This window comes from Phalacrocorax carbo, chromosome 1 (assembly GCF_963921805.1).
Source record: "Phalacrocorax carbo chromosome 1, bPhaCar2.1, whole genome shotgun sequence".
Lineage (NCBI taxonomy): Eukaryota > Metazoa > Chordata > Aves > Suliformes > Phalacrocoracidae > Phalacrocorax > Phalacrocorax carbo.
In genome coordinates this window covers 151,444,051-151,471,899 of record NC_087513.1, presented here as the reverse complement: position 1 = coordinate 151,471,899, position 27,849 = coordinate 151,444,051, and the positions used below count along the sequence as shown (strand labels likewise).

Here is a 27,849-nt window from a genome sequence, read left to right as displayed (position 1 = left end):
CTTCTCTATTGCTGAATTTATTACAGGTATGCTAGAGGCATCCTAAACTAGAAGGAATGTTTTTCAAAAGTCTTGATATTCTCTTAAATCAAAAGTTACTGACACAAATGCTTCTTTTGGTTTAACGTATCTCCAAAGCAAACAAGAAAGCACCTTGCGAAGCTGCAAAGAGACGACATGCTCAAACAGTGTTTGAAGTAGCTCGTAGTATGGAAAACCTTTTCATATAGACATTGTCATGCAGGCTGCTATTCATAATGACAGACATCACTTGCTCCTCTTTCTGCCACATAGCATCCCAGTGACGATTCCAGCAATTGCTTACATGGAAAAAGAGGTAGGAAAGTACTTATGTATTTTTAGCTATCTCTCTAAAACACAGTTCAGCAGCTGGAGAAAGATAGGAGAAACCAACACGACGTAGGCAATCACTCATGGCAGACATTAGAAAGTGCTATGCAGACCCCAGTTTCTGAACTTCTGAGGTAAAACATAAGGTTAAACACCAGGGACAAATTCTGTGCTCACTTCTTCCGTGCCATTTCATTGAGGATTCCAGAATTGTGCCCGTGCTGCTGCAGGTGCATCAGAATCTCCTTCACTGAGGTCTACTGTTTACTTTGTCTGCTGTATGCAACTTTTAACTGAATCACAGTTTGTTGGTTTTCTTGAAAAATAAAAATTTTTAAAAAGTTTAAAAAATTTAAGAAAAAGAAAAAGGGAAAAGAGGGAAAAGGAAAGGTAAAGGAAAAGGAAAAAATAAATTAAAAAAAATAAAATAAAAATAAAAAGAGAAAGAAAAAGTAAAAACCAAAAAAAGTTGAAAAAGGTTGGAGAGAAGGGGCAGGGTGAGGCGAGGCAAAGCAAGGCAAGGCAAAAAGAAAAGAGGGAAAAAAGGCAGAGGGAAAAAAAAGGAAAAAGGAAAGAGGAAAAAGGTAAAGCAATTGTAACTGTTTTCTTCCTGGGGTTTTTGTGGTGCTCAGACTTGTGAAAAGTATCACAGCCTGACTGCTGACCTATTACAACTGCTTGAAGACCTCAGCCAAAAGTTCTGATACTGATACAGCAACATATAATCTGCTCAATCTAAAAATAATGAATGATGCTTAGAAAGTAGTGTAAGATTAATTTATTTACGAATATTTCAGCCGGTTCTATTTAAAAAAAACCTTTTGTTCTGAAGAATGATAAGAGCATAATTCAGAAATTTTAGACTGATGCTTTGCTGTTCCTTCAGGGTATTTTTAGTGTTGGCTTTTCCTTTTCTGGAAGCTTCTAATGTAACAATACCTTGCACCACAGTGCTGATGCGAGGATCAGCAGTTCATTAAAAGCTAATCCGTGAGACATTAGGTTTACAAGTGTCACAGACGCATTAGATTTGAGAACAAGGAGGAACAGCAGCAGTGAAAGGATTGTCAAATATACAGAGAATATCCCCATAAGTAGGTACTGACATTAGTTTTGCAGGAAAGCATTAGTTCTGAAAATTAATTTTGTATGTGTAATTACTGGTCACAGCTGTTTAGGAAGTGGTATTATAGCAAGTTAGACTGAAATCAATCAAAAGAGGTTTTATTTATTTTTTTCCATTTGAAATTATCTCACTGGTTTAAGCAGCACTCTTTATACTCAGAAATCCCTACATCTGTAAAAAAAACCACAAAGACCGTAAATATCTAATCAGTCTTGAGTAATTCAGTTATTTTTGCTTGCACACGATCTACATACAGCCTTTCAGACTAACTCTCAGCTAATTCCTTCGCTATGAATGTCAGTCAGTTATCTACAGGGTTTAATATAGTCTTTATAGAAAGAGAAATGGCAGAAACTGCTTTACTTTTCCTCCATGGATAGTCGGTAAAGATTCTCGCCCAAGTACTCGAGCCTTTCCCGTTGTTCCAGGTCCTGGTACAAGCCTTTAGGAACCTTGCTCAGGCCGTAAACCAAGCCGTACAGGCAGCCAGCGATGGACCCAGTAGCTGCGCTTTCTCCTGCGGGTTTAAGCACAGTTGCAATGGTCTCTTAGAGACACCTTCACATAGACAACCAAAATCTGAGCTGCACAGAAGAGGAAATATTATGCTGCTGATGGAGCATGGTGGGGGCATGTTGGGTCAGTCCCAAAGGCTTGCACCACCTTGTGTCCTGCCTCTGGAAGTGCCAGGTGAGGGTCCCTTGGAAGAGAGCAATGCCAAGGCAACGATGTGGTGACACCTCTGCAGTGTGTGCTTCTGGTCTAGAAGCTTATTTGGTTTGGGGAAAATCCACTCCAACACAGCAGCTCTTGCAAGCTGTTTTCCTATTGCTAGGAAAAAAAGGAGGGAAGAGTAGCTGCAGGTGTCCCTGCTACATGGCAACTGTCCTAGATCGGAAAGAGTACCTTCCTTCCCAATAGCGCAGCATGGCATTGCATGTGCTTTAAAACATCTAGTCATGGTGAGTAACACCGATGGTCCATGTGGCGCCCCCAGGTTTGTGCCAGCCAGGCTCTGCAGCAAGGGGCCGTGAGCGCGCTTCGTTTCACTATGTGCAGTTAAACGGTTGCATTGCCAAAGGCACTAGCATTTCGGTAGGGAAAGATGCCACCTCTTTACTAAGTCATATTGGATTTACTTCTCATGCACCTCTCAAAACTGTGAGACTTAGATTGAGCAACATCTGAAAAGCAGCGTGAATGGATTGCGTGGCAGCTGCCGCTGCAAGAAGGGGATTTAGAGGGTAAAACCGTGGGTGCAGACGTAACAGGCGGCATGGTGGATTGGCCAACAGTGGTGGCAGCCAACAGCCAGGAGGCCTCTCTCCCGCCCCTGGCGAGGGAGCGGGGGGTGGGACGCGTGGGGAACCCTTACCTCCGTGGAACATGGAGCGGTTGCAGAGCTCTGTCCAGTCCCCACCACAGCCCAGGAGGGCGTCGTAGGCGATCATGGGGGCATCGTGGCCTCGTCTCCCACCCCGGCCTTCAGAGCTCCATCTCTTGTATGTCTGTGGGAGAGATGGTGATGTCAGGGTAGGGCACTGGAAATGGGGATGTGGGGCACGCTGCTGTGCCGGGGTGGCTTCTCCCCTGCCAGGTAGGAAGAGCTTGCCTTGCAGGGAAAGGGTGGTAGGCAGCTGCATTGCCTGCACCGCTGCCTGCACCCCAGCTTCATGCACCAAGTCTTGGCGGGCCAATAACACGGCTTGATTTAAGCAAGCCAAGAAAGTAAAAAAGTAGATCAAGATAGATTCCAAGTTCATGCTCCAGAAACTCCTTACTATTTAAAAAATAAGGTTTGGTAAGGACTTATTTTGTCAGTCCTCTTCCTGCCTCTTGGAAATATTCTCAACTTCCCTTGTCACATGTTTGCAAATGTTTCAATTAGCCAAGTTTTACGTGGAGGGTGAAAAGTTCTGATTCAGTAATTTCTTCAGGCGCTCAATTTCAGACTATGTTAATTGAAGCCCCTTTCTCTGACTTTTTCTTGCCAAACCTTCTCTGTCCTCTTTCACAAACATTTATTGAACAAAAGGGAAGATAATTTGCAAATGTAAGAAACATTTCTTCCCCAGGGAAAGAAAGAAGGAAAAAACCCCAAAGCCCACAGCTAGGTTTGCAAAGGAAAACTGGATTTTCTCTAGAGGAGGTATCTGTAGAGCTCACTTTTTCCTGCCCAAAATCCCCAAATGAACTCAACACTGATAAACTCATGGTAAAAAAAAAAAAAGCTTCCTTTAAAGGAAATGGGCAGCTTTATTTCCTGAATTTAAGTTACGTTGTGGTAAGTTGAATTGTTCCTGCTTGGCTGGCTCTTGACTTCTGCAATATTTATGACGGGTTTGCATTCCTGTCTATTCCTTTTCACCTCAGCCACTACATATTTGGTTGTGGTTTACCTGCATGTACATTGAACAAGGCAGAGTCTGACTACAGCTTCGCTCTGCTGTTTTTTCTTTTTTTTCCCCAATCTATAGAGCGTATTTATATCTTTATGCTGTCCTCAGGCACATGCAAACTTTCCAGCCTTATTGCTGCAGTTTGGATGTTGGTGGAGCAGTACTGACACACGTGTAATACTACCAAAGGCAAGCGGACTAAACGTGGAGGTGCTATTCTGGGTGCAGAGGCAGGCGGCTCAAGTGTCTCTCCATTTAGCCCTTAAGAACACTGATGCTCTCCACACATCTGATGTCATCTTGACTTGCTAAAACAACTTTACACTAGGGATAGCTGTCCTCAGGACTGAGCCTTTGGGGACTTAACTGCACCAAGGCACCATTTCTCAAACATTTCAAAAGTGCAACCTCCTTTTGACTCCTTTGCCTTCATGCAGCTCTGCGGTGCGGCACCAGCCCGGCTTCCTGCGGGCAGGCGGGTGAGGAGCAGCAGCACTGAGAGCATGGATGGGGGTCTCGACACGCACTCCCTCCTGCTGAAGGCACTGAGCCGCTGCCAAGCCTTGGAGGTAATTCACATGTCCCCTCCTTGCTGTAAACCCCTGCTGTCAGTAATTACAGCTGTCTCTGACTTCCTCACCCTCCAGGAGCTGACCCGCTGCTGGCTAGCACTCCCTTTCCATCCATTTTGTTTCCCGTTCTTGGTCCTTTATGGTGCTGGTTTAAGCAACTGTATCCTAAGGAGACAAGACCCTCAAAATCTAATTAGCCTGGAGGACTTTGGTTTGGTTCCTCTCTTGTTTTGTTGCACATCATGTCCATCCTGGGAAAGCAAGCAGGGTGAGTGATTTGTTTGCAGAAGCAAGGCTGATCCCAAGCACAGTGCAGTTTCTGCCTGTTCACTGTGTATCTAATGCGTTCCAAACATATCGCTGAAAAATGATTTATCCTACATTGGCCCATCTTGTATTTATACATTTAAGGAGGGGTAATTTGTCTTTTATTCCCACATTTCTAGTCATCTCCAAATTTAAGCTGTATACCTACTTATACAGAATATGGTCTTTGCTGCTTAGCATTTCAAGGTGTAATTTCTTTGTGAGAGGGACATTGCCTTTGCAATGTACTCAGATCAATCCAAGCCACATTTGAGGACTTCACTTTCACATCTCCTGCAGCTGGTATGTGCCCGCAGAAAGGTGCACCTGGTCGAGCAGGAACATGCATACATACACCTGTTGGTAAGAGTGGTGCCATATATTGGTGCTTTATCAATTGCCTGTAGAAAGGCAATCAGCTATACCTCCAGACACAAGCGGCCAGTTAGTCTGGAGGGAGCGCAAAGGAAAGCTGTCCTGGGAAAATGGCAGGACGGATGGTTACTTTCTCCTCATTTATTCCTTCCATGGCTATTAACATGCTCAGTTTATAAGCAAATTAAGCCTCTTGACTTCTGTCAGGCTGTAATCTCTGGATGGTGGTGGAGTTTGAGGGTCAAGCAACATTTTCCTTTCTTGTGCATCAAAATAAATTGGTCAATAGGCCAAACGAGTAGGGCTAGGGCAATTAAGGTAAATTTTGTTTCTGCATGAGGAATTCATGCAGTTCTCATGTGAAATAATCATGGCGAAATACTGATGGGTTTAATCTCTCCTAAAGCTCTGCTAAGACTCTGGTAGAACTGGAAGGAACAAAAAACTAGTAACAAGTTCATGGCACTGAATTAATAAAATAAAACTGGAAGGACATCTTTATGTTTCAAGTGAGTAATTTCTTATTATCCACAGTCAATCTACCTTCCATTGGCACTTTACACTGTGTAGATGATCACCTAAAAATATACAAAGTGACTTCTCAGAATAGAACTGTGCTTTAATAGTCTGGAAAAAAGGATTGATATATGGGAGAAGGTGACAAGAACCACATACTTATTACTTAGCTGCTAAGCGGAGAGCTTTGAGAGGTGCCAACACATATCAGAAAGCTGTAAACACCAAGGAAGAAGACACATTATTTCTCTTGAGTGAAGAAGTTATAACCAGAAGTCATGAGGCAAAGGAAAGATCATGTACGCTATAAAATAGTATCCCATGGGACATAGTGAAACATCATCTCTTGAGACACTTAAAACTAGCCTGGGCACAGCCCGCCTTGGCAGAGAATTGCTGAGGATGGCTGTCTTATGTTTGATGGACTATAACCAAGTCCAGCTCCTAGTACCCGGGCGGATTTCTGTGGGACTTGGGCCACAGCTCCATTAGGCTTTAATGAGAGCCCCTGGTGAGACATTTGCCTTTTCCACCTTCAAATAGCCATGGCTTATGTTTCGTACCTGCTCTGGGCATCAACACATCGGACTATGAAGTGTGCTCCTCTGCACTGTTTCCTCCCATTGCAACAACCCCAGGACCGATGGCAACTACTTTTTTACACTAACACATACCTGAGCCAAGGATGGGAAGTGTTTTTTCTTTCTTGAAATTTTAGAAAAAAAATAAAGACTCCCTGACTGCTCTGGCACCAGAAATAGTTGAAAAATACTGGTGTGTCCTTTTGAAAACATCCCTTTCAGATCAGAGCCTTTCTGAGTGGAGTTGCAGTTACCTTTTCTCTCTCCTCTGCGTCATAGTTGTCCGGAAAGACAGGTTTATTCTGATTTTCCTCATTGATTTCTCTCTCCTCCAAATAAAATTGCCACTTGGCTTCGAAGTAAAACCAGTGCTCCTGATATTCTGAATGCAAAAGAATAAATGATGTAATATTTCATCTCATCTATATTTTCAGTTCCACTTAAATAAATGTCAAAGAAAATGACTGAACTTAAAAACTGGGTATTTTACAGTAACGTACATTAAACAGGCATATGTACTAAGTATGCATTTTAATATGAAGTGGGACATCTAACTGGAAGTAGAAAATGTGAAAGAAGAAAATATTTTCAGAATCTCATGCTATTCTTGTGATATATTGAAATCACATTAAGATACATCAAGATGAGATTTTTAAAGAATTTACTAAGGAACACTCCAAGGAAAAGAGAAAAGTCAACAAAAAGAGAGAAAATAAAATCAGTTCTATGACCATTTTTGTATTCCTTTACTATGGTTAAAGAATATCAAAAAATGCTTACACATCCTCAATACAAATTGCCTCCCACCTCAGTTAACAGTTTTTAATCACATCATTTCTCCAGTATTTCTGTTCTGCTCTCACAGTATTTCTGTGTGATCTTTCAGGAAAAGGCAGATAGGAAAGGCCAAAATTTTCATTGCATATATTATAATACATATCAAATGTAGTAGAAGGAATAAATAACACACACATCTGCTATCTGTGCCCATACAAATAAGCCTTTTTTAATAACCACAAGCCTTTCTCCTTTTCCTGTCACTTTAAGAAGAGCATCTCTAATCATGTTTACCTTTGCATGTGTAAATAATCTTATTAAATTCAGTTTATTTTCAAGCCAGTGCTGTGGTTCAACCTTTTTACAAAGGCTTAAAAAGGCATGTAAGTCACTGGCCTGGTAAGGACATACATACAAACCCATCTGCAGAATTGAGGCCTGAGTGAAATCCTGCCTGGGAAGCCAATAGGGTAAGGAATTAGAAATCACTGAGATGGACCAGATGGCTAAGCATGCCAAGGCAAACTGGTGATTTAGTATGGAACTATTGGCATAGAGTTTAAAATAAAACTAAGTGTTGCTGTTTTTCTCTGGCTCTGTCCTGCTTGGTTGCTCAGCTGTGTGCTGCAAGCGACTGAGGAGCATGCGCCCAACCAAACCATTTCTCTGGAGGATGTAATCTGATTTTGCTTCTTTTCCTAAAATGCCATACAGGTGACCCTTTTTGACAATTAAGACTTTACAGTGGTCCAACTCCATGTGAAAAAATCCAAGCTGCCTTGTAGGATCTGATACTTTCACGATGTTGCTGGGTCCCCTGCTAGAGACAGGGATGAGCCTTCAACCACGTGGCCCTACACGCCTGGGAATGCCCAGCTGCCCTTTTTCTGAGTCCATGCCCCAGTTTTGCCTGATTACACATAAGCTATTCATTAGAACCCTAAATAAAGGGGGGGTGCTTAGAAAAACAGGGTGAAAACGCACTCAAGCCAGCAGGCCAAGGAGAGCAGCTTGAGGAAGAAAGCAGGTCACACAAAGAAAATGTTGCTAGTTGAAGTAAACTACCAACACCCACTCCATCAGCTGGTTACAAAACTGCTTTTAGAAATGCAGGTGACCTGGCAGGTGTCTGTCTTTGTGTTTTTTCCCCTATTTCCCCCCTGACCACAGAACATGAGTGCCTCAAAAATAAATGTTTTCTATGCAGCACCGCAACAAGCAAGGAAGTATGATTATTCCAATGCACAGGCCCAGAAACAAAGGGATAAAGCAGTTGCAGGAGATTTCGGTTGTGTGGATAACCTGTACCATGGTCAGAAATCCCAGACTGCCAGCCCTAGCGAGGCTCTGCCCTATCTCTTGTGCTCAGCCCAAGACAATGTTCACATTCAGATCCGTGGGACTATCTGGCAAGTAATCGCAGCTGTATATCAGAGAGGGGTGCTGAGTTGAGTCCTGTGTGACTGAACACTGTGTTATCCATGGGGAATAACACAGCTAAAAAAGAGTTTTCTAAAACTGGAGGACTCTGTCTGGCAGGATTTCTTTGCAGTGCATCTCACCAGCCAAGGAGCTTAACTTTAATGCAGGAAACTTTTCCCACTACCAAAATAGGATGAAGCTCAACAATACGTGTGCTAGCCGGAGAGCGTGCCTCAGGAGTCCAACGCGCATACCTCCACGCCAAGGGGTCCTGCTGGGGTGGAGTGACAGGGACCTGCTGCAAAGCCACTCAGAGAGGAGCTTGCTCACACTAATCCTGCACCTGCTCCTCATAGGTCTCAGCTAAAAAAATCCTGGTGCGCAATGAGGTGCAGACGAAAATGCGGGGTCTTTCAGAAAGGCTCCCCGGTGCTCCTTTCAGATTTTAAAGTGGCAGCTTTCCTTCCCAGGTAAATCTTCATTTCTGAGTGCTCTTAAGTAAAGATTTCTATTGAATTCAATCTTTCTCAAAAGCCGTCCCTTAAGACTAACAGTAAAACCTCTTTTGTTGATGCTTTAATGTGACGATAGTTGTCTGTCCATGGCAGGTCTCACCATTACAAACGCATCGCTCCCTGGCAAGAGGGGACAAAATACCTTTGCCCTGAAGATCACATACGTTACTAAAGTAGCAATATCAAGTTCCATAGTTGTGTTACACTCAGTTGTTTTAAAACAAGGATATAAGAGGTTGTATCTTAAATATTTGTTTGGAAATACAAGTCAAGTCTGAATTTCCAATCAAAAGCTAACTCTTCGTCAGGAGGCACCTGCAAGTGAACTTTTCCTGGCAAAATGAGGTATGTCAGGGGGTTTTCTTATGGAAAATATTGGACTGTGCTAATTGATGGAAGTGAACTGAATAATTCATATCTCAGCAGTCAGTTTCCCTAATAACCTGCTAAATATTTCCTCCCTCCCCCCTGCCCAGCAATCTTTGAAGACTTTCTAAAAATAAAACTGTGCAGTAGTGCATTATCATTGCTATTTCTCTGTATTTTTGCCACAAATATACCAGGCATCTAACGGACAGTAAAAAAAGGTGGTATCACCTGTGAAGAGCTTACAGTCTGAGCAGAGAAAGCAGGAGGACAGCCTGTGGAGACGGGAGAGGAGGGGAGGCAGCAAAAAGGAGAGACTGCAGAGAGACATTTCTTCAGTATCTTTCTAATGAACATAGTTTTAAGAGAACAACTCTTGATTCACACATGTTACCTGCCATGTGGCGGATGGTCTTCTTGCAGTATTCTTCAGCCATTGGCACAACCTTCATCATCTCTCTTCCCCACTGCACAAGGGGTTTCCCTTGTATTGCATATGCCACAAAGAGGGCTGTGCAGAGGGACCCTAGAAAACCTGGAATCCATAGACAACAACAATTACCAATGTGCAGTCTGTGCTCTTACCATCCTTGTCATGTCCTTGGGAGAATCATTAGGGGAATGCCTCATCGCTGTCAGGTAGAATAATGAATGCTCATAAGCCATCTCTGCTTGTTCACAGGCTGGCTCGTGGCATGTTGAGATTCTTGGCTAATGTGTGGTGCCTGTTGGTTTACTACTTATTTTACATAGAAGGGAGCTTCTGTTCTCAGTGGTGTAACATGACAGAAATTGAGGTAGGGGTCAAAAATAAACATCATCCTCTAATGTGATACTGAAAATCTTCTTATTGAAGTCACATGAAGTTATTGACTTGCACAAAGTGATTCGATTACAGGCTATATCGCCTTGCCTACACAGTCATCCAGCTCAAGGGCTGTGGTTGTTAGATCCTCCTAGGACAGATGAGCCTATTTCTGGCTCATTTTACTCTAAGGTGTCAAGTCCATATCTTGCTTGGACAATTGCTTCTTTCCTCTAAGGGGACAAGTCCATGTCTCCTTAGAGGAAAGAAGCAATTGTCCAAGTAGGACATACTGTCTGCCTGCCTAGCTAGGACTTCCACTTTGGATATGAATATACTTAAGACGAACTTTTGTTAATGGGCACTCAACGCTTCCATGATGTCAGAGACAGAGAGGCTCATTTCTCATACTTTCTTGTGCTCTTGGCTTTCAGTCAAATGCAACAAAACCAACCTAGTGCAACATGCAACAGAAGGTTAAGAAAACAACTCAGTCATTTTAAAAAGCCCCAAGTGAGCAAAGTATTGATGCATGTGCTTCTCTCGGTGCATGGGTCCAAAAGCATTCACTCATACACAGAGGTAAGCATGAACTTCGTGTTGTGCTGAAGGTAAAATCAAATTATTTTAGGAGGTGACAAGTCCAGATGAGATGATTACTCATTCTCTTTGCCATACTGGGTCAGGCCAAAGGCACATCTAACCCAGGATCCAACAGATGCTTTCAGAAAGAATAAAAAAGCAGGTAAAGCCAGCTCAAAGGGTCTCACTCAGGTAGAGAGCATCTAACCCAACTTCCACAAAGATCTTTGAGTGCCACATTCAGGGTGAGGATGGCAGGAGAGAGTTTAGCTAGGGTGAAGAAAAGGGCTAGCAGGGGCAGCAGGGCAAGTCAGTGCAGAGGGTAGTAGAGGCTGGAGTGTGCCCAGAACGTTTTCAGAGGGCTGGCAGTCTCTTCCGGCTCACTACCCCGGTAGCCCATTCCCCTGCTGCTATTGCCCTGCTCCCCCTAATTTTGGCAGCCCCCACATAACTTGCTGCCCCTCACAGGGGACAGAAGCAAGCCCCAGCCGAGGTTTCTGGCTCTGCAAGAAATGCCAGTACAGAGTGAGCCTAATTGGTTTGGCTTCTCTGCTCTCCAGAGCTTCTAGACCAGCTTAGAGGAAATTTTAATTACACAGCTTGATTGCTTTTAACAGCGACAGCCCTTCTTGTCTGCTTGCCTGATCCCCTTTGAACCCGGGCGTATCGTGGATTTTGCAGCTGCCTGTAGCAGTGAGGTCTGCGGCTTAACTATGGATGACGCAGGGAAGTGTTTCCTTTGTTTGTTTCAGTCCTGACTGACATGTCAGTTGGGTTTTCTCAGTCTTTGAGTTATGACAGTCACAACTGACATTTCCCTGGCACCTTTCAGGATAGTTGTGAGGTCCATGGTGACCCTTCCACCACTCTCCTCCCCGCCTCCCTGTGGGGCACTTATCTCTTTTCCCAGCTGAAAGCTCCTTCTGGATATAATTTCTCCTTGTATGGAAGGTGTTTGACAACTTGGATGCTCCTTGCTGCCATTTTCTGGCTCTAGTAAGTCCTTTCTAAGGTGGGAGACCCAGACTGCAAGCAGTCTTACTGCTGCTAATGCACCATCGACTTTATATATTGGTTTAATGATATTTTCTGCTTTGCTTTGAGTTTTTTTCCTCTAATTTTGTGTCATCCTGATGGCTCTTCTGACTGCTTCAGAGCACTGAGCGTGCTCAACATGTCAACGTTTGTTATGATTTTACTTATTGCTGTTTAAAGCAGACAGAATGAATACACACTCATGTAGCATAAAATTATCAGAATGACAGACCCAAATATTCAAAACAACATTAAATCTACTTATTTAAGTTTTGTTTAGAGAATGTTTCAGATTGTGCCCTAAAATAGGTGGAGTTAGAGTTTTTTGGCTTTCTACCTTTACCTACAGTTATTGGATATGACAAAACCTGTCAACAGAAAAATACTATTATCCCCTGAACCATAAACTTGCATGATAACAGTGAGTCTTCTAGGTGTACGTGAATCCTAAAATTTGATCAAGGCAATTGACACGAATATGCTTTGGGCAAGGCAGGTTGCGTTTAGTTATTGGGTTTTTAGGGGGGAAAACTCCTATGCCTGAGGTTGCTGTCTGCATAACATAGAAGCAACTACATAAGCCTGCATAAGTAATAGATACATGTATATATTATCCAAGCAAAATTCAAACCAAGACCTTGGAGTCTGCAAAACAGAAGCAGTTTAACCAGGTGAATTCACAGGAGCTGTTAGTCTCTGCAGAAGCGAAAAGCTGGCTTAGGAATTTCAGGGCACTGATATGTCAGCGGGCATTACCTGTAGGATGGTTATGAGTCATTCGTCCACATTCAATGCTCACTTCAATAAGTGACTCCAGCCTTTCCGGCTTCCAGTATCTCATCCCTAAACACATGGCTTTCGTGGATGCTCCGAATCCAGAACCTAAAGTAAAAAGATAATGCCAAGCATTTAAATGGAGACTAATGATACACGAACACATTGATAAAATGTGAAACGAGCACATTGTATTAATTCTGCTCATGTGTGGGAACCCCTGAGGGAATGGGAAATTACCATGCAAATCAAGTTACAAGTTTTGAAAGTTTCTTGTGAGGAATTTTGCTTCTACGTAGTAATTCTGGTTTTACAGGTATATTCCAATATTCTCAAGTGCTATGAAGAGCTTAGGGGGTTCAGAAAGCAGTGTGCTGTCTTGTTCACAGTGCTTGTTGGATTCAAACTCTCACACCATCTTTACTCATTCTTGGCTGACACTGCTGTTTTGCTTGCTCCAGGTGTCAGCACTAGAAACAGAAGCCTGAGAGAGAGATACACTTCTACTACCTCCTTATTTTAGTAGTCTTCATGCTGAAAGCGCAAAATTAAAACACTTCCTATGGGTATCACAAGAATTTTAATGCATGTTTCATCCTAAAGAGCCCCACAGGTAATTCACAAAAGAGTTTCTGCTACATGAAAATATAACGTGTCCAAAAAGAAGCTAAAGGCTACGGAGCCAAATCCTCCAATGTTAGGCAATGTCAGAAGTGAGGTTTCCTGTATGACCTGAAGTCAGTGCTTGTGTGCACGCCCGTTATGGTACAGCCTGCGCTTACTGAGCTTGCTCTTGGGAATTTCTGCCTTGTGCAGCATGGAGGCTATTTATTGAACAGCTAATTCAGTATTTCTTTTAATCTTCAGCACTGAGTGCATGATCCCAGGTGTTCAACTTTTAAACACTTAATTGAATGGAGAGTTAAATTTACTAATGCGTTGCTCTGCAGTACTTATCACAGTAAGATCAGGATCCCACAGAAGTTTTAACATGCTTATCTTCACAAGGCACCAGTGAGGTGATTATCTCCTCTTTGCAAGTGGTAAGCCAATGGCCAAAAATGCATTAACTTATTGCAGGCACCCACCCTGAGATGGATAGGGTTCGGTTTTTCAAAGTACTTGGCGTTTTTCAGTACTGTCTTTGCTCAGTCACACTTCCTATTGACCTTGGGTATAGTTGAGAGCAATCAGCATTTCTCTACTTGGTCCCTGGAAGATAAGGTGAATATTTATGCCAACTAATTTTAGCATCTGTGGAGCCTGCAGCAGGAGCAGTCTCCCTGACTTTCCCAGACAGGCAGCATGGAGAAAGGCTGTATCTCCCTCAGCTGGTATGATGGCATAGTAGGAGCAATTCATGGGCCAGAGGAAATTGAAGCAGCAGATGCCAAGGAGCCAAGGTCAGAGTTTCTAGACACCTGCTTTCAGAGGAGCCATCAGATGGTCCCCCGGGCTGTGCCTGCTGTGGCTGCAGAGCACCAGGGACTCTCCTGGCACACTGCTTGCTGTTTAGTGTCATGCCAAGCAACTTCAGCTCAGGTGTCCTAAGATCATGAGTATGATCAAAGTGTGGTAGTGAGGGTGGCAGGAAGACTGGCTTCAAATGTATTTGCCAGAGCCAAAGTGTAACACTAACATAAGCCACCCATTGGCATCTGCAGGTGTAATACAGACCAATCTGAATTTCTCGAGAAGAGCTCTTCTTCTCCCTGGAGAGCAGATATCCTGAGCAATTACTCTGGTTAGGTGATCTAATTAGTTATCTGAAGACATCTCCTCCCTTCCTCCTCAGAGTCCAATGTGCAAATTTTGCATGCAATAACTCTTCCAGTAGGTTTAACCACCAAGGGCAGTCTAAAAAAGGCCAAACATCTGGTAAATGTGATATGAAAGGCTTTGAAAAATATAATTTTATTCCCTGCAAGCTCAGAGCTTGCTTCCTCTTTTCTAGCCTTCTTGATACTAGTGAAAGAGACTCTTTCCAGGACACCTTTGGGCACTGCTCCTGATGAAAAGGCTGGACACTTGTCCTGCAAATGGTGTGTTTGCTCCTATACCTCATATATGCTGCAGCTGTAGAGCCTGGTTATTAAGGAGCCAGGAGCAGATAAAACTATCTGTCTATCCCACAAATAACAGAAACCACAAGAAAGAGTCAGGAAAGAAATCCAGTCTTCCAGAACACCAATCAGCTTAACTGGGAGAATGTATAGTCTCCTGCTTGCAAGACCAAACTCTTCATTAAACCATCTGCTACTCTATGGCAGAGTCTTCTTCACTGTGCAGTCCCAGTTCCTCCAATGGTCACAATCCATGCTGGTTATCCAAGAGGGAAGGGTGTTGTGCTACACAGAGCTGCTAATTAAATAACATCTCTTGGTACATCCAAAGTGGATGCTATGGTAGTCTGACTGCTGGTCTGAAGCTGCTTGTCTTTGCAACTTCTTTGTGTTCCTCCAGCCTAAGAAGTTACATTAAAACCTTCTGCAGAATTAGGCAAGAAAACGCAGTAACAAAAAATTCCATCACATGGAGTAACATTAAGCCTAGACAGGGCTGCAGGTGATTAGCAGCTGTTAGCTCCCATGTCTCAGTATCTACCATTTGAATCAATGAAATAAGGGACAGCAAAACTAGTCCAAGCAAGGGGTGAGACACATGTGTAAGAACATAGATCAAAGGTCAGCCTGACTTATCACGTCTGACAGTGGCCAATGGAGAGGATACTTAAGGAAGAGTAAAAGAAAAGTATGATGTTCATTTGTACTAATGAACCCACTGACAATCGGCTCCCTGATCCAGGAGGCAGCTGGCTATTCATCTTTCTGCCTAACAACCCTTGAAGCATTTTTCCTTAGGTGAATTTGCCCAGCTACTTTTTGAACCCACATGAACTGTAGCATCTTCAAACTGGCATTGGGAAATAGCTGTGCAGCTTCCTTAGGTGTGCGAAGAAGTCCTCTTTTTTGCTTGCTTTGAGCTCATACCTGCCAGTTTCATTTGAAGTCCCTAGTTCCTGTGCTGGAGGAGACAGTGAGTTTTCTCTGTCCCTATTCATGTTCTCCAAACTATCTATGGCTTTACAGCTCTCTGTTATACTGCCTCAGACATCACAGCCTATGGAAGCAGTTTTTTACTAATCCAACGATCCTTCCTCATATCCTTTCTAGTTCTCTTAGATCCTTTTGGGGGGAGGGAGGGACCAGATTATATACAGTAATCGAGAAACAGCAGCTATGGAGTTATGCACTGGTGCAAACATGTTTTGCGTTTTATTCTCTGTTCCTTTCCCAGTCATTTATAATAGTCTATTTGCTTTCTGGGTCTTACTGAGCATTGAAGCAACACTCTTGTAGAACTACTATAGCCCTACGATCCCTTCCAGGAATGGTAGCTGAATCAACAACTGCAACTATGTATATAAAATTAGGATTCCCCACCCCCCACATGTGACTTTTCATTTATGTGCGTTGCATTTGGTTCTGCTACTATGCCACACAGTTATTCATCATTGTGAGCATCTTCCACTACTCTGCACCATATTACCTTTGACTTCGCTGACCCACTATGCACTTGCACTTCCAGATAGTTTGTGGACATACTGAACAACAGAGATCTAACACAGGTACCTCCTTCTCTATGGAGGAGACAGACTGCAATCTCCTGTTCTTCAGTCACTGTCTTTTAACCAGTTTTCTATCCTCAGGATAACCTTTCTGTCATCCTGCAGCAACTTAGTGCCTCATCACTTAGTGCCTTTAGTGAGGGACCTTGTTGAGAGTCCTTTGGAAATCCTAACAGACCATCTTCACAGTGTCTCCTTTTTCCTCCCATTTCTTGGCTACTTCATTAGCTTTCTAACAGAATTCTGAGGTGTCACTTCTTGACACAAAAGCTGTGTTAACACTTTCTTATTACATTATTTTCAGTCATGCACTACATTATTGTCTTTTAGTATGTAATGCCTCAGTGTGCTTTTCTTCACTCTACATCTGTAGAATAATCTGTAGAATAATAAAGACCAGCTTAATGGCTGCTAAGCCCTGAAGAGATGTGTCTTTTGCGACTACAGACTGTTCTGCATGAGAATTTAGGGCCTGGCCCCTTTATCTCCTGTCCATCTGTGGCTTATCCTTCTCTTAATTTGTGCTTCCCAACTTTCTGCATTTAACTCTCACTTTTTCCTCATGCTCCTCTACCAATGCCACCAGCAGAAAGGCATTGTTCTCAAGTGCTGCTAGGAAGCCCAGCAGCTGCTCCAGTAGCTACAAATAAAGACCCGCTTGGATGCTGCAGCCTCAGCCTGAAATACGTGCGATACAGGTAGAGCCAAGCTGCCATTTCACTGGCCTTTTGCAGTGGCTCTGAAGGCACATCTCTGGCTCAAGGGGTACCACCTCACTCAGGTTTTGATTCCAGCTCTCAAACATCAGTGGTTCTCTCCTGAACAATTTGAGCTTTCGGTGATGGAACAAAACATTTTTACCATGTCTCAGAAACAGCAGGCTCATCTGCATCAAAACTTTAAACAAATGCTGACAGACAAACAGAGGCAAGTAATCAACGGTGAAAATTTTAGCCTTGACCTTATGAACACCATAAATTGGAAACAAGCTCTTAAAATGGAAGGTGTTACACAGCCTTGGGCAGCTCTTCTGGCAGTCTCAGGAATCTCATCAGCCTTTAACATAATCCGGGTACCTCTGCAATGAGTGTGGCAATGAGCATGATGTGAGGTGGCAAAGAGACACACAGGGCAGTTTGACTTAAGAACTCAGTGTTCTGACTACACCCACAAGAATCTGAGCAGAAGAGCATCATATAAGCAATGCAAAATTACCTAAGATAAGATTTCACTGATCCATGAAGACTGGCACATGAATTCTTGCTAGAAGTGAGATAACATATAATGACCACAAGAAAACAACATTTTGGTTCTAGCCCATCCAAGATATCATCCAACTGCTAGGCATTCGATGCCTGTGGAATGTTTTTGCCTCGAGAAGAAATTTGTGAGAATTCAATAAAAAAGTTAATTGTGTCCACAGTAGTGTCAGGTCCCATGGTAGGCTGAACATCGCCACCTCAGGTCACTGGTTCTTTTGCTCTCAGGGTGAAAAGAAGGATGCTTGAGATGTTCAGGATGATATTTGTCAGACCAGATGGAGAAGGTGGGCTTTAGCTGCCAGGTGTCAAGACAGGAATTCATTTTAGATCCTTCTAGCCCTGAGTATCCCAAAAGCAAATAGTTTGTCATGGAAAGCTGGGAAGGAGGAAGACTCAAAGAAGTGATGTAGTTGCAACACAGCAATGAGCCAGGGAACAGCCATGTTCCAATGCTGGAGGTGTGGAGAGCTGCTCAGGGCCAGCAGCAGCTGCCACAATTTTTTGACCAAATTTTACTCACTGTCAATCAAAAAACATGACAAGTGCCAAAGGGGCACTTTCTCAGATCTGCCTGGCTAATAGTGGGGTGGGCAGAATAAATGGGGAGGGGATCCTTTTCCGTCCCAGCAGCTGTTGTGAGGAGCGGGGGCTGAGTGAGGGATGCTTTTTGTGTCAGAGAAAACTGACTGCAGAGACCCAGAAATAGCCATGGCATTGTGCCACTGGGTCTTTGCCACGATATTGCATCAATATGCGATGCTCTTGAGTGGTGCCAATGCGTGCTGCAGTGATAGAGCATCACACCAACACAGTGCAACGTCTGTGTGAGCTGCCATCGTCTTGTGGCTGTCCAGGTCTGCCTCCTCCGATGACATGGTGCCTCTACAGTCTTTCAAGATTAGTCGCACTGGTTGGGTATGGGTATATGCATATGTGTGTGCACATAGATGCATGCATACTATATAACTTGAAGCGGAAATTCAATTCATCATAAAATGAAATTATCATAAATTGAAAGAAAAAGAGGGTCATGGATAGGGAAATAGGGCTAGGAATATTAGGGTTTATCAGCAAAACATAGTTGTTATCAGGGTATCCACCCAGAAAGAAGTCTCTGCTTTCCCTCCAGTGAATGCATTGGTGCATAGAGCATTTCACAGGCTCAAGATCCAAGACTAAAAACGTTTAAATGAAAAAATGACAGAAAGTATTTCTTAAAATAACCATTAAACTCAAGGACAAAGATCTGGACCCAGAGGCACAGAGCCAAGAACAAAGTCTCTTTAAATAGATGTTAAAGAGGGAAAGGTTCATTTACGAGAGGACATAGTGCCCTACCGAAGGAATTCCTGGCAGACCTCTTGCCATCCTCAGGCAAACATGGAAACGTTTCAGGGGTAGTAGTCTTTGATGTCAAGGGGGAAAAGGAAAAAACTCCCATATAGCCACAAACGCTGAAAGCATGCATTACTCAAGCCAGGATCTGTAAATGGAAAGCGGTACCGTACCCTTTTCATTGAACGGTGTGTGCCAAGCAAGAAGGTAGTTGTCTGGTTTTAATTCCCTGCAGCCTTCGATGGTAGCAGGGTCTGGCCGCCTCCCCGAGAGCTTGTCAAGAGCATCCACGTAGCGTTTTACCAGCTCCCGGTACAGGTCTTCTAAACACCAGTAATCTGCTCAGAGGAGGGAAGAGAAGTTTGCTATGTGAAGGTGGGAGAGCAAGAAAGCACTGAAAACAAAACTGGGAAGCTCACTCTGCATTTAAGAAGTATTCCTATTTCCACTTCCAGTACACTGAGTCGTGTTTCTGGTGCCACTGTCAACCCATTTTTACACACTATGAGAGCAGGTTGGAGGGAGAACAGCTGCTTCTCCCTGTTCTCGTCTTTTCTGCTTTCCTTTCCTCTTTTAATTTCTTTCATCAGAAAGAAGGCGGCATTCTGTTTGTCAGCAGTAGCTGCTCAGGGGCTTTGTTTAGGCTCCGCGGTGTGAAGTATTTACAGAGGTGAGTGTGTTGCTGCTGTTGGGACTGGGTGTGCACATGAAGCCAGCTGTGTCTGGCTCAGCCCCGTGCCTTTGCTGACACAAACCCAATTTAAAAACAAAAGCCTGGCTTTTTTTAAATTACCACTGACTTATTTTAAAGAGGTACGTATGATTAAACACAAAGGCAAATTAGTGTCCATATTTTTTGAATCTCTATTTTACTTCTGTTTTGTCTAAAATCTGTAGGCTTTTCATGCGGGGATCCCTATATCTTATGCCAGCACAGTAAGCAGAACAGCGAGCTTTTACAAAAATGATTATAAAGATCAGTAAAAGTAGTAAATCCCTACAGTCTGTAGTATTACCAGCAGATAAATGTCTTTCTGGAATAAGTACACTAGCAATATCTGTTTATTAATTATTTTTACTCAGGTCTACAATCTTGCCTAAGGAGGAACATTTCCCCTGTTAAACATATATGTTTCTTCAGCATACCTGCTCCTCTCGGCTGCTGCTCTGTGTTGTTGGGCTTGAAGGGCCTTGCCCTCGGCTCTTGCCAAGGAAAAGATTCCACTGGCATCTATTACAGTTGTGTAATCAGTGGAACTGAGGAGGCCGTCGGGATTTGTCCATTTATATCTTTTCTATGTACTTCGAGAAACCCGTTTTAATAGTTGGTTTGACTCACAGATCGAATGACACAGCAGGGGAAGTTCTAAAAATATCTTCATTTTGTCGAAGATCGGTGGTTTCTTGATATCCACAGGAGAGGTTTAATTTATGAAAATGTTTGGAGCCCTGTAAGCTACAGCCACTTGAAAATGCCAGTTAGGCAGACAGGTGAATAATGAAGATGCAGGGTAAAATCAAGATTCCCCTCCTTTCACATAAAAAAATACCCTATCCATTATGCTGGCCATCCCACATACAATCCTAGAGGAACAAGATACTTTCAAGCTGCCGACTCTTTCCAGATTTAGGAATCAGGTGTCAGTTTATCCGGATGGGAGCCAGGAGCAGGATCTACCACCCAGCAGCTTCTGCAGAAGCCTTGTCCCCAGAGCCAGGGTCCCTGTGGTCCAGCACTCCGGGCTGCCTGAGCCCACCACAGTTCCTGCACTTGGACCCAGGCTGCCATCTCAGCTGCCAAGTCAATAGGACAGGTTCCTTCTTAAGAATGAACCTTTATTGTTTTTAAATCTGTGTTTAAGTCAGAGGGTAAAAGGCTTTCCTCATTGCAGGGGTAGTTCCTCTGCTTTTGACGATGCTGTTTTTGTTCCTCCCTTACGGGACAGATTCCTACTGGAAGCAGACATTTTGTTTATCCTTCATTGTGGGATCAAACTTTCAGTCTGTGTGCAGGCTGGATTTGGGGAGCACCAGCTCAGTCTGCGGCAGCACTCACAGCCCCTGCTGCTTCTGGCCATGGCCATCCTGGGACGTCCATGCAGCCAGCAAAGTGCTGGCCAAAATCACCGCTATAGGTGAGAACTGCCTTCATCCTCAGTGCAAACCTCCACCTTATGCTTGGCTGCTGCCACAGCCTCAGACTGGGAGCTCCCCCAGGGGCAGTGCCCTGGCAATGGGACTTCATGGTGAGCCTAAACCCAGGGCATATCTCGCCCAGCCTGCAAGCACCCTGCACATACCTGGAGGTATGCACCCAGGGGCTGCTGCCTGCTGCTGGCGGGCAGCCAGCCAGGTGAATGGGGTATGTAGGGAGTGGGACAGTGGGGGACAGGAGTATTTTTATTGCTAATCCCCCTTATTTATTTTTTTTTGGCTGGCAATGTTCCAGGAACCCAATATATTCTTTATCATCTCAGTCTACACCACAGCAAGGGCTCCCTACTACACAAGGAAGGCAGATCCCTGCGGCTGGTGGCAGCTGCTTTCAACCTCATGGACCCACATTCACCTTTAGCTTCACTCTGTTGACTTGGGTGATTTTGCATGTGGGCCAGGCCATGACAAAGCCTGGTGGCTTTTTTGTGTTCCCCTTGCCAGGAGGAGACGCTGCTGAGGGCAGGAGTCATTCTGTTTCCCTTGTGGAAGCAGAAAGAAGGACTTGCTTTCCCCTGTTCACCAATGTTACTATGAAATGAAGATTTCGTACTAACATTCCCCACACCAGCTTGTTGCTTTCTCACCAGTCCATAAAAGCACCTTTTTAAAAAACTTGTCTGATCAGGCAAAAGAAATGAGAGTGTAGGTTAAACACAACTGATGGGAATTATAGCTGAGACTTTTTTTCTTTAGAGCCACAGTGCTCCTGCTATATTTAAGAAATAAGATTTAGTATTTTACTGTTAGTCTAACTGGCTTGATTACCCAGAAGTTATGGTTTCAGAGAGTCCAATAAACAAGAAACATGTGATATGCATTTAATCATAGCCTATATTCAGAAATATGTTAGTCATCTTTTTTCTTGATAGGCTGACATCTTGCCCTTATCTTTAGTGTATTAGCTACCCCTCAAACCATTGGTCAGCTAATAGCCAAGCATGAGATGTCCAACACACTCTTCAACTGATCTCTACGTACTAAATTTAGAGCAGATTGGAAGCAGGCAGATAAAACAGGGAAACAGAAGCACAAGGGAAATTTCATTGACGTGAAGGATACTAAGCTACACTGTGAGCTTCTACTACTGTTAGTTACCCAGTGTCACGCGTGTTGAGAAATATGAGGAGTATTTTTACACAGATTAAAAAAATCGATTCGTTCTGAAGAGGCAAAATATTGTTGAATGGTCATTGTCTTCTGATGTACTTTTGATGATGATCTTGACAGTGTCAGAAAGCTCTAGTTCAATGGGTAGGTTGTCGATATAAATATCATCGCATCTTTCAAAAGACTATTCCTACCTTAAGAAAAACCAGACATTCTCTCTCAAGCTACTGTGATTTAGAAGACATGAATTAATAACATCCGCTATTCTGATAGACTTTATTATAAATACAGTATGTTAGAATATTTCTTTGACTAAAACCACAGAGGTCTCCTTCGAAAGCAAATTGTTCTGTTTCTGACCTTGCAGGTGCAACCCTTTCCCCAAGGGACAGCAAAGAGGAGACAGCGCTAGTGATTTTAGCCTGAATGAGGTATTAAAGTGACTCTACTCCAGCCTGGAGTTCTGGACACAAAAATGTTAAAAAGGCCCTTAAAAGGCTCTTATCTTATACAGAAGAATTTCTAGTTGCTATATTATTCCCTGACATATTCCAGTGTAGAGATAATCTACTTAGCAATTATTTTTGTTTTGCTGGACATGTCGTATTTTAGTCTTTAAGCGTTAACCAGGTGCATATACCTAGGGAGAGGGACCCACTCCTGTGTAGGGAGAGCACCTCCACACTCAAAAAATCAGAACTCCCCAGTCTGTGTAATGGTCACAAGACTATGCTTACGGTGGAGACAAGCTAATGCACATTATCATTCATTTAAGCAGCATTTCTGACACGCTTTCTCATGACTTCCCCAGCACTCAGGCTTATTCTAAGAAACGCAGCAGCTCAACAGTTTTGTTCCTTTCCAGACTGCGTTGGCTAGTCCCTTTGTACCTACCTGTGATGACAGCCTCTGCTGTAGCCATGTGCATGAGCGTGTTGTCACTTACTGGCCACTTGTCAGGAGAAAGCACCAGGTTCTCAAGCCCTCCAATTTCCTTCAGCTCCTGCTGGATTTTTGCACCTAAGGCATTGTTTTCTCGAGAGAAATTGCGATAACCAAGAGCGTCCCCTACCCCAGCCAGCACAAGCGCAGCCTTAAATTTATCCATCCCCGAGACACTTTCTGCTTTCCTTTTGTCTGAGAGCACCACCGAATCTTGATCTTCCTTTGTTCCTTTGCCTTCAGCTCAGCTCCCCCGACACTTTATATCAGCCATTGTGTCACACCGAGAGCGCTCTCTATAAGGCAAGGACTTCCTTTTCTGGCTCTGCAGATGCCATCTCTTGTCTGGGACCTGACGGAGAGGAAATATTTCATAACCCAGGGATTTTGCAGGGGCTTTGTTCAATGAAACTGCAAGGGCGGACCCACAAAGCAAAGCGCAAAAGCCTCGTTTCTGCAATCCGGTATAAAGCAAGCCAGGAAATCCTTAGCCCTACCCAGCCTAAGTAACCCTACACCCAGAAAAACAGATGCCTCCACAGGGGTGTTTATTTATTTAATAACTTGTAAATGAATATATTTTCCTGCCCTTTTCTGATATGCTGGAATCAGCCTCCCTTTCAGGGACCAGTTAGAAAGAAAGCCTGCGACAAAAGGAGTTTCCAAACTCTGTAAAACTAGAATGACGGGTTAAGCAGTAAGAAATCTAGTCAACTGCAGACGACCTCTTCCATTTCTAATTACGTCCTATGGTGATATTTTAACAGCTTTCTTGCTCTGTTCTACCTATTACCAGACTGTTTTGCTAATTCACTGCCCCCCTGGATAAACGCTGAGCACCATTTGGTGCTGGAACACCAACTTCAATCCCACGCCAATTCAAACCAACTTCAATACTCCCTGGCAAAGACCAACTGTTTCCTAAGTGGAGCTCAGGTGTATCCCACATTTGGACTCCGGAAGGAAACTATTTTGAAAGATGCATTTAAATGGGACCCTGTGAGTCTAAGAAAGTTCATGTATAAAGAAATCTCACTTAGTTAGAACTGAGCTTTATTAACACCATCCTTTAAAACTAGATACTTGTGCCATTATGTGCTTCATCCCATTACTGCAGTTTTTTTCTGTGCTTCTGCCATGCAGTACAAGAAGGGGCTCTCTGGCCTTGCAGCTTTTTAAATGTATTTTGCCCACAAACATGACTCTGGGTAGGCTCAACATCTTCCTTCAAGGGGTCTGCTGAGACTGACTCAGATCATGGTTCCAAGTCACCACCCATGCTGTCCTAAAGATTCACAAATTACTACTACTTTGCAGATAGAAATTAAAATGTAAATATAAACTTAGGTAGATAAACAGAAAGCTTTCATTGGCTTGACTGCCATTTTGATAAAGGACACCTGGGGAAAGCTCTTTGTTTTTCCTAAATCACCTGGAGCAATAAGCAGTTCATCAGGGGGTGAGTTATTGACATGTGTGGAAATATCACTGTACTTCACAAGAAACCTTAATGCAGTTTCAGAACACAGATAAGCATCGGCATCCCTATTCTACGTTATAAGAAGGAAGGTGCTGAAGTGGTGAAAGTAGCCTCTGTTAGTACGCTCTTGTTTCAAAGATTAGGGTTAGGGCAATAGAAGTGCTGAGTATTACGGAAAGGACACTGAGAGTGTGTCTTCATTGCTAGGAAGGAACAACTCTGAACCAAAAAAGCACAAAAAAGGTCAATTATGCCTTATGGGCACTATGCAGGGACCAGAGGGGATGCAGGGCCGTGTGTCCTACAGCGGGGCCACGGCCATCCTGCTCTAGAGGTGGCTTGCCACGAGCAGTGAGGATGCCAGCCCCTCTGCCCTGCATGGCTGGGGGAACAGGCATCACGTCCCACAACCGGCACATTTAAGCAACGTAGAGGTAATCTTAGAGTCCTCCCCTGCACTGTCAGAGTTGCCTCAGGTTCTGCGTGTCTGAAAGTGAATACCCAAAATGGAAAACTAAGGCCAATGCAGCTTATAAAAAACACACCAGGTCGAAGCACTGATGTTGACGCCTCCGCTACAAGTCCATGCACCCTTCTGCAGCACCCACACCTTCTCTATTCCTGCACAGCATTAAGATTTGGAAGCACATGGGAATTTGAACTTGCAAAGCAAGGACGGGAGAAATCACCTGCTGAGGCACTGCAGAGAGCTAGTAAGGGCCTCATCAGAGGGAAGGTTCCTTCCTGAAAATGGGCAAAGCTATTTTTAGATTTCCATTTATCTCTTCCTTCTGAATGTGGCTGGCAGTTGCACTGCCCTTTTGCCTCCCGTGGACTTTACCCTGTTGCATGCACACTTGGCTGCTCGTAACACAGCCCAAATTAGGAATAAAATCTTGGGCTTTAGAAACAAGGCTATAATGAAAACCCAGTGAAAATTTCAGAAAAGTTCTATTTTTCAACTCTACAAAACAGAACATGGAACAAAAAATTTAGTTTTTTATTTAATCTGTTAATTGCACATGCATTCCTTTTCATGTGGTACTTTCAGCCACAATGAGCTTTCTGGGCAGCGGTAAGTTAGGCACACTGATGTCTAACTCTGCTCCCCCCAAAAGAGACAGTTAGTTGTAAAATATCATACTTGCATATCTTAAACAGCCAAAATGCAATAACTCCATTAAGATGGGTAAGTATTCACTTATACATATTCACAATAGGAAAAAACCACCAAGCAGAGCTGGCAAAAACCGTTTGGTAAACATTAAATCAGATAAAAACGCGGCTTTGGTGTCCTCTCATTAGTGTGCATATGACTGCCTTCAGATGGCAAGAATCCAGAAAAAAAGGAATGGGAAGGCAGGACAGAGAAAAAGACGTCTTCGTGTTGGTGGCAACACACTGCTGTTTCAGCTCTATTGCATCGGAAACCCTACGCGATAACATGAAAGCATGCTTTCAGCAAACGTGGCTCCACCTGGGGGGATGTGAATCAGTGCTTTCCACCACACAGGAGAAGGCTCTTGGGCTATAAAGGCACTGTGGTCTTTTATGTCTCAATGAACCAGGGAATGGAGGGGCACGGGCTGAGACTGCTCTGTCACCACAAGCCTTTCAGCATTTTAAATTAAAGTGTTAAGTTACAGCAACTCTACCCCAAGTACTTCACCCACGAAGTGAGTGAGTTATGCTTCTGCCTTTCAAAGACACGCAGCAGAAAAATGCTCTGGATTCCAAGTTCACCCATCCAAAGGATGCTGAGCCATATCCTGGAAAAGTAGGGTTGACACCAAATGGGTGTCAGCCTTTTGTCAGAGCTGCATCTTTGCCGCTACTGAAGTGAAGGGTGTCACTCTGGCCACAGGACCATTCCTTTAGGAATGATAATTATTATAGAACACATTCATTGCGATCCAGGAAAAAATAAGACTGGTTTTACTCAGTTCTTTAACAGCCGGGATGAATCATTTTCATACCACTTTACACCACCACCTTAACAGAAAAATATTCCTTTAGCACCACAACATGGTCTTCTTTCTCCTTTACTGTCTTGACAGAAAACGCATGAAGCCTACAGGGTTTGCCTAACAACGAAGAAGGGTATTTCACTGCGTGTAAGAGAGGCACAGCAAAAAACACATGGGAATTCGTCAAGTACACACACCGACAAGAGGAAGCATCCCAATAATTATAATCAATCAAAATCTGAATACCCTTAAGCTCCCCCAGGCCTTTCTTATTGAGGTGAACATTGTACCTATTTGTCTGTAATATGGAACCTTCTGCCTGCGGTTGTAGCAGTAGCTGCAGTTGCAGACCCCTGTCAACAGTTTATAACAAAAAAGCCCGTTTTAGAGGTGCATCATCCTCACCTAATCCCACCCATCATCCTGTACATAATGCAAAGGTCAGAAAACAGGTTTTGTCGAATATTTTTTTGTAAAAAAAGTTCTCGTGGTTGTAAAACATAACCCTTTTTTCCCTTTCAGAGGGCTGTGCTTTTTGGTGTGCCAGATGCTGGTTGGCATCAGCTGAGAGAAGCTACTGGTGCTGACACTTGAAAGGAAAGAGCTTGCTGTGGTTCAAGTTATCATCACCCGCAGCTTCTCTGTTATAGGAGAAAGACGACAGACTTGTGTGATACCGAAGCAGCCAGTGGCTGGTGAAACCACTGGAGAGGGATGTCAGCTGGGAGCGTACAGAGACAACTTACTTTTTTTGATTTAAACTTTCAGAAGAGAATTAAGGGCAGTTGAATGCGTACCTCTGAAGGTCTTTGCACAGACTTCTCCTACAGAGTTCAGAGCCTAGGAGTGAGCAAGAATTCCCCTGCAGTTACACCTCTCATTGCCAGTACAAACTAATGACACAAACTGCAGAGAGGGTGGTCGCTAGCAGGTACGTGTAGGGGATGCGGCACGGCAGCTAAACACAGCGAGCTTCTTAAAAGCTTACAGGTGGCACAGATGAGGACAACAGACATTTATTGTAACTGCTCATAAATGAATGAGTTACATCCTTGCCCTCTTCTGACCAATGGAATAATAATGCAAGAATCTAGTAAATTAACCAGAAAACAAAAAAACCCCGCTGGCCTTTGCAAGGCTTCCAAAGCAGAAAGCTGACAAAAAGCATACAGACATCTCACATGACTGACTTCAAACCTTTATGTTGACAGTCCATTTATTCCTTTTTCCATGGCCACAAAATTTACACACGTACAGCTTACTCAGCAGCCCATCTCTCAGGTGCGCTGAATGAGCAGATGCCTGCAGGTTTTCTCTCCTTGGCATGACATACATGATAAATTACATTTAAATTTAGACTTGGCAAGTACAAATCCTATGGCTCAGTTTCAAACACTCTAGGATGTAAA

General features: G+C 43.5%; 1 protein-coding gene across 1 annotated transcript; it reads right to left on the bottom strand.

Moving 5' to 3' along the window:
* Window positions 1–1,559: 1,559 nt before the first annotated feature.
* Window positions 1,560–23,346, bottom strand: ADPRHL1 (ADP-ribosylhydrolase like 1). The gene is made up of 7 exons (XM_009514342.2): window positions 22,946–23,346; window positions 18,901–19,065; window positions 12,485–12,610; window positions 9,701–9,841; window positions 6,481–6,608; window positions 2,853–2,985; window positions 1,560–1,994 (listed from the first exon to the last, which is right to left on the bottom strand). Exons 1-7 carry the CDS (start codon window positions 23,157–23,159, stop codon window positions 1,837–1,839), a joined length of 1,065 nt encoding a protein of 354 aa, XP_009512637.1. The 5' UTR covers window positions 23,160–23,346; the 3' UTR covers window positions 1,560–1,836.
* Between the last annotated feature and the right edge of the window lie 4,503 nt (window positions 23,347–27,849).

What these genes read in the sequence shown, in the direction of transcription:
- ADPRHL1 (XM_009514342.2), bottom strand. Translation starts at nt 23,159, where the DNA reads ATGGATAAATTTAAGGCTGCGCTTGTGCTGGCTGGGGTAGGGGACGCT. An exon ending in CACACCGTTCAATGAAAAGG is followed by an intron (nt 12,611 to 18,900) that starts GTACGGTACCGC and finishes TTTTTACTTTAG; the next exon opens with GTTCTGGATTCGGAGCATCC. An exon ending in GACTCATAACCATCCTACAG is followed by an intron (nt 9,842 to 12,484) that starts GTAATGCCCGCT and finishes TATGGATTCCAG; the next exon opens with GTTTTCTAGGGTCCCTCTGC.